The sequence below is a fragment of the Aotus nancymaae genome, unplaced genomic scaffold (genome assembly GCF_030222135.1).
Source record: "Aotus nancymaae isolate 86718 unplaced genomic scaffold, 86718_ANA_hifiasm-v0.15.2.pri h1tg000010l, whole genome shotgun sequence".
In the NCBI taxonomy this organism is placed as follows: domain Eukaryota; kingdom Metazoa; phylum Chordata; class Mammalia; order Primates; family Aotidae; genus Aotus; species Aotus nancymaae.
Window position 1 is genome coordinate 1,196,172 of NW_026988421.1, and position 6,329 is coordinate 1,202,500.

At 57.3% G+C, this 6,329-nt stretch overlaps 1 protein-coding gene across 11 annotated transcripts in view; it reads left to right on the forward strand.

Annotated features, from left to right (window-relative positions):
• The first annotated feature begins 2,054 nt into the window (after window positions 1-2,054).
• EBF3 (EBF transcription factor 3) overlaps window positions 2,055-6,329 on the forward strand; it is a 131,227-nt gene continuing 126,952 nt past the window's right edge. For all 11 annotated transcript variants that reach the window (XM_064373727.1, XM_064373730.1, XM_064373728.1 and 8 more), the window contains exons 1-4: window positions 2,055-2,188; window positions 2,294-2,450; window positions 2,830-2,893; window positions 3,612-3,667. In XM_064373727.1, coding sequence (XP_064229797.1) covers window positions 2,055-2,188; window positions 2,294-2,450; window positions 2,830-2,893; window positions 3,612-3,667 — 411 coding nt within the window. The remainder of the gene's footprint in view (window positions 2,189-2,293; window positions 2,451-2,829; window positions 2,894-3,611; window positions 3,668-6,329) is intronic.

Below are 6,329 nucleotides of genomic sequence, written 5' to 3' on the forward strand. Positions count from 1 at the left end.
ATTTTATTATACTTACGTATTTAATTAGACGGCCGGCACCGTAATGGATTTTGAGATGGGACTGGTGCAACAGCTTTGATAATTCACTTATCTTTGGCAATAGTCATTAACCCCCAACACCAGCAAAATAGATCTCTTTCCAACACATCTTTTTTCTCACTCCTTCCAAGAGGCGCGGGGGTCCCCAGATAAAGTGAATCGGACTTCGATTTTCCTGATTAATTAAAATATTAGCGTACACACGCTGCCAATTCACGGGAAAAGGGAGTGCTGCCCCAGACCCGGCGGGAGGAGGCTGCCTGCGACACACTTGTGCCCTGCAATCTTTTTTTTTTTTAATAAAAAGGGCCTGATTTCTCTTGGCAGAAAAGTGCCTGGGACAGTTCCTGGTCGTCCCCTGGGTCTCCGCTTCGTGTCGCGCAGAAGTCCTTTGGGCGGGCCGCGCGCCTGGGCGCGGAGTCCCGGCTGCAGGAGCTGGGCCGCGGGGCCCACCGGCTGCTCGCGCCCGACTGCCCTCCCGATTCCTAGAAACCAGGTCGGGAGGCCGCGGGCCGCGCGCTCACCCGGGTCCGGCGGCACTGAGGGCCAGGCCACAGCGCCCACGGCGTCCGCTCGAGTTTTGGAGCAGTTGGCGCCAGGGCAGTCTGGCCACCGCGCGGGTCACGAAGCCAGACACCCAGCTCCGGGTCGCCGGAGAGGCCGGGCGCGCTTCCCGTCGGCCGGGAGAGACCCGAGCCTTCTTTGTCACTCGCTGTGGTAAGAACAGGCCAGGGGCCGGGGTCTACCGCGGCCACCGGGAGAGAGAGAGCATCTGGCAGAAGCTGCCTCCGACGTGGATTCCCTGCCCCGCACTCGGCGGCCTCTGCCGGGGTAGGAAGCTTGGGGCGCCCGGCGGGGCTCAAACGGGGACTGGCTGGCCCTGCAGCAGCCTTAGGTCTGCTTAGAAATCAGGCTGAGCTGCGCGTCCAGCCTCGGCGGGGGAGCCCTGGGTACCCCTCCTCCCAGTCCGTTGCCCGCTCCTCCCTCCGGCGCCCTCCCTGCCTCTTCCCACTTCTCCTTTGGGCGGCCCCAGGACGAGCCGCAGCCCCTTGCATTTATTGCATGCATCTGGGAAACTTGGGGCGCCTCGGCATTTTACAGCCCCCCGCCCCGCCCCTAGTGTTGGACTGTGTGGCAGGTTTTGCAGGGAGGTATGAAGCGGCCAAGCTGCAATCAAGCAGCGGCTGCGTTTGTTTCTTTTCGAGATTTATTTGGGCGAGTGGTAACTTCCTTGGCCGCGGCTGGGCGCGAGAAGCCGCGGTGCGTGGCGGGGGGCGGCGGCGGCGCTCGGTGGCGCTCGGCTGCGGCGGGGCTCGCGGGGCTCGCGGGGCTCGGGCCGGCTCGCGGCGCCGTCAGGCAGTCAGTCGGCGAGCGCGGCGGCGGCGGCGGCGGCGAGGGGCGCGGCGAGGGGCGGCCGCTCCCATATATGGCGCAGGCACCGCCCCCCGACGTCACCCTCTGACAGCGCCGCTCCCGGGGGCTTCGAGTTTTGGCTCCCGGGAAAGGGTCCATTCCTCGGGGAGAGAGGGCTGAGTTTTGTGCGCCTCCGTCCGCTGCGCGCGCCGCTCCAGGCCCCGCCGCGCCCCGCCTGCGCCCGGGACTGCGCCGCAGCACTCACTGCCCCGTTTATTTGTCTTTGGAGCAGGCGGGCCGCGCCAGAAGCGGGCGATCCCGCAGTGTCCTGCAGCCGCGGACGCCGCCTGGCTAGGATGACACCACGTTGAGCGCGCCTGCAAACAACAACAACAACAAGCGCCGCCGCGGCCGCCGCGTCCTGCTCCTCGGAAGCGCCGCCGCCGCCGGTGGAGCCGCCTCCGCGCCCCTGGCCGTCCGGAGCGCCCGGCCGCTGGTGTATGTCGCGCCTGCCCGGGACGGGCTGAAGCCGGCGGCGGGCCGGACCGCAGGCGCCGAGCAGGGCGAGGGCGGCCAGGGCAGCCGCCTGCCGCCAAGCCCCGAGCGCCGCTGCTCGAGGAAGCGCTTTCGGCCGGGAGCTGCGGCCGCCGCCAGCAGTTTTCATGTTTGGGATTCAGGAGAATATACCGCGCGGGGGGACGACCATGAAGGAGGAGCCGCTGGGCAGCGGCATGAACCCGGTGCGCTCGTGGATGCACACGGCGGGCGTGGTGGACGCCAACACGGCCGCCCAGAGGTACGTACCGGCCGCCCCCGCGCGCCCCGGCCCCGGCCCGGCCCGGCCCCCTCCGCCGGCCGGCGCCGCGCTCCTCACCGGGCCGCTGTGTCTTTCCTTCCGCAGCGGCGTGGGGCTGGCGCGGGCGCACTTCGAGAAGCAGCCGCCTTCCAACCTCCGGAAATCCAATTTCTTCCACTTCGTGCTGGCGCTCTACGACAGGCAGGGGCAGCCGGTGGAGATTGAAAGGACCGCTTTTGTGGACTTTGTGGAGAAAGAGAAAGTAAGTGCACACACACGATCACACCCTCTCTCTTCCTAGAAGTGGGAGGCAGGGGGTGCCGGCGCGCGGGGGTTCGAGTGCCCCCCTCGGCGGCTGGCACGGCTCCGCCAGGCCACCCCACCGCCGCCGCCGCCGCCGCCGCCGCCACGTGCGGCCGCCCGGGACCGCCGAGGGCTGGGCAACTTCTCTGCGCCCTCGGACTTACTCGGGGCGAGGAGAACGCTGGGCTTCCAACAGGAAAGTGACATCACCGCGCTGCTCCGAGCTAGGAATTCTGCCATGTGTGAGGCCGAGGGCCTCGGTCTCGGAGGGGGACCGAGCGCGGTGGCCGCGCCTGACACCGATCGCACTAAATGCAATTATTTATCGTTACTTTCAGGAGCCAAACAACGAGAAAACCAACAACGGCATCCACTATAAACTCCAGTTATTGTACAGCAACGGTAAGTGCCTGCTGCCTGCTCGCCGCCCCTGCAGCCGCTGGCTCTCCTTTTCCGCGCTGGTGAAAGGACATAAAGATTTTGAGATTAAAATGACATGGATGTAAACACGAAATCTTCTCATGGCCTAGAAGGAAAACAAAACATAAACGATCAATAAGTCGATGGCACTTCACATGATTAACCGGTGGGGCTTGAAGTAGGAAGTAAAAAAAAGATCGATACGGGCTCCAGCAGAACATCACTTTTAAGTGACTTTTTTCAATTTTGCAAATTAATGTTAATTATTGGGATGGGGGTAGCACCATAAACGGAGCATAACTTACTTCCTGTGCACGAGGTTTTTTTTTTTTTTTAAATCCTCGAGAGACATTAGAAAGAGTTCAGCCTCTCACTCAGTTTCCATTTGGTGCTTTTTCTTTTCTAAAAATAAACGACCACTTGGGCCCACCACGCACAGCTACCAGGCCTGCTCTCTACCAGGCAAATTCCTTGCATATTGAAATGCAAACCCTAAGAGTCTTAAGGATCTTAATTAAGAAAAGAAAAAAAAATTGAGCTAGAAGTGGTGGGGTTCTCTTTCTCCCTTTCAAAGGGATTGCCTAAGTTTTGCTGCATCACCGTGGCGGCAGTCCTGAGTTACAGACTTCCTGTGCCCCGTGTGCCCTCCCCGAGGTGCAGCGCTCAAATCCTGATGAGAATTTGTCTCTGTTTTTTGCAGGAGTCAGGACAGAGCAAGATCTGTATGTTCGCCTCATAGATTCAATGACCAAACAGGTGAGGAAGTTTTTGCCTCTGCACGAGTTTTCCCTGCTGGGCCTGGGTTGTTCTGGGCTTCAGAGGCAGGGGCACTGACAAATGGATCTCGTGGGTTTGTTTTCCATTGAGCTTCCTTGACATGCTAATGAGAATTCCATATTTATTGGAATGAATGAAGCGATTGGTAACATAGTTGATGTTGTCATTAGAATAGGACGTATATGCTTTATTAAATGTCTCGTGATTGGAATCATATTGTTTTAATTAATTACAGTAATTAATATTTGACAGAAAAATTTCAAGATGTCCCCCTCTTGTTTATTTTTAAATGCTCTGCTAGGAATCAGTTCATTAGATTTTTTTTTTTCTTTAGCAAAGGCAGCCAACTCGTCTCCTAAGCCCATCGAGTTGGACTTGATTAGTTCGTTTTTCCTCCTTTCCAGTGTGATGGTCCAGTAACAGGAGACGTTTATTTGGATTTAAAAGTTAAATGTGTTGGGGTGAAAAGTCACCTTGTTCTCCTGTAGCCCATCTTCACCTCGCAGCCCCCCAGCTCCATAATTCAAACTCCAAGCTCCAGGGGTCACTCCAACCCGTCCACTGCTCTGCCCCCTCTCCCACCCTCTGTCATACCTTGTAAATAACATAATTACAAGCAGTTCCTTATTAAATTATTTAACCTGTCTTGGTCAACTTTTCCGATGATAACTATTGGCTATCAGTAATGTGATTAAGTGGAGAAAAGTGCGTCATTGCTTTTTGACATTGTGCAGTCTCTGGCTGCTGGTTTTGTGCCGGGTGGTGTGTTGTTGATTTGGTTGCTTTAAAGATTCCTCCCCACCCCCGATTTTCTTAAAATAGAGTGTTGTGGTGGGGAGGGGGGCAGGTCCAGTTTGTAGATTCAATAAACTCGATTGTTTTAAAATATACTTCTAAGCTGGACTTCACACTTAGAAATGAAAGTGGCTTCCTCGGTTTTGATGCTAACTTTAAGAATTGTGAGCCAAGTAAAGGAGAGCTCGTTGGGGCTTCCTGCAGCCCAGCACATATGCCTCCCACTCTCTGCATGCAATTAGTTTGCAGATTTTATTTCCCCTTTAAAAAGTTTGTCCTTACCTAGGTAGCAAGCGTGTTAGATTTTAATGTCTGCAGCGGTAAACCAGTGTGGTTTTCTCTTAGAGTAAAACAGATCTGACAGGTAAACTAAGGTCTTTCTGACAAAGACAGAGGCAGTGTGGCTTTCTGTAATTATTTCACTCCATTCAGAGAAGCCTATGGAACTCGGGCTGCTGGTTGACAGAGTGATTTTATTTCCTTTGTATATAATGGCTAAATGTTTTCGGAAATCGCTATAGTCTAATTAAGAGGTTTATGTAGGCAGCGCTAAGTTTCTCTGTTGTTGCACAGAGGAGGAGGAGGCTTCGTTTCAACTACACTTTTATTGTTCATTTAGCCTAGTACCTTTGCAGTATAAACAGGGCTGAAAATAAAGGCATTTAATCTCCTTTCAGTGACGGGCATGGAGGGGGGAAAAAAAGGAAAGAAATAGCCCAGTAACTGATCAAAGAGTCAATGGCGCTGAACCGACAGTTTATGGATTTCTGTTTGTGCTACAAAATAAAAAATAAATCAAATATAAATACGGGGATCCATCGGAGGACAAGCCACTCTCTCAGAAGCGCTGGTGCCCGCTGCGGCCACGCGCCCTGCAGCCCCAGGCGGCTCGTTGGCCTGCGGTGACACCCATCACTTCTGTGGTTCTGAGCCAGGTCCAGGCGGGAGGCTGGGTGAGCCGGGTTCGTGGGGACCCTTCCCTCTTCCCAGGAGGGCAGCTCCAGGCTTTCACCAGAAAGGGCTTTGTCCGCCTGAAAGTAGAGGAAAGTGTCAGAAGTGCCCGGGGAGGTTGGAAGGAATTTCTAGATAATTTCCAGGGGTGGGGGCGGGAACCAGAGAGAGGATAACCCTCCCCTTTCCGTAGAATTTTATGCCGGGAACTTGGAGCTTCGGGCCCCGGCCTCCCGCCCCTCCCCCAGTAGCCTTTTTTTTTTTCTTTTCCTTTTTTGTTTTTTTCGAGAGGCCGACGGTGGAGGCCCAGCCCTGGCGGGCAGCGGCGCGGGCGGCTCCCGGTCCCCAGCTCCGGTTCTCGGTGGCGGAGCCCGGCTGAGCGCGGCCATGAGCGCACCTAGGGCTTCACACCATCTGGCGGAGCCTCTGCTCAAAACCCACCAGAGCGTGCGCGCAGACACTGCCTTTTTACCCGAGAAAAATCATTGTTAGCAGTTTCAAAATAAACACCAGATTGGCCATTAGCACTTTCTTTCCAAATATCATCCGGCGAGGAACACGTGGCCGCGCGGGCTCGGGCGCCCAGGGGCCCCGGCACTCCTGCGGGGCGCTGGCGACGTCCCGGCCCACGTGCAGCTGCTGCGCCCGGGCCCCCCGGCCGCCCGCAGCGTGCAGAGCCCAGGTCGCTGCCCACCACCCAGGGCGGCCCCGGGGGCTCGGGACGGCGGCCGGTGCGAGAGGGCCTGCTCGCCGCGGGCTCTTGGGTTTGGAACGCGGGAAGCCGCGGGGCGCCAGACTTGCCAGAGCCCGGGGAGCGCGCAGGGCAGGGCGGGAGCGGCCTTCGGCCCTGGGCAAACTGCTCCTGCGCCGCGACCGCCGTTCCCCGCTTCTTTAG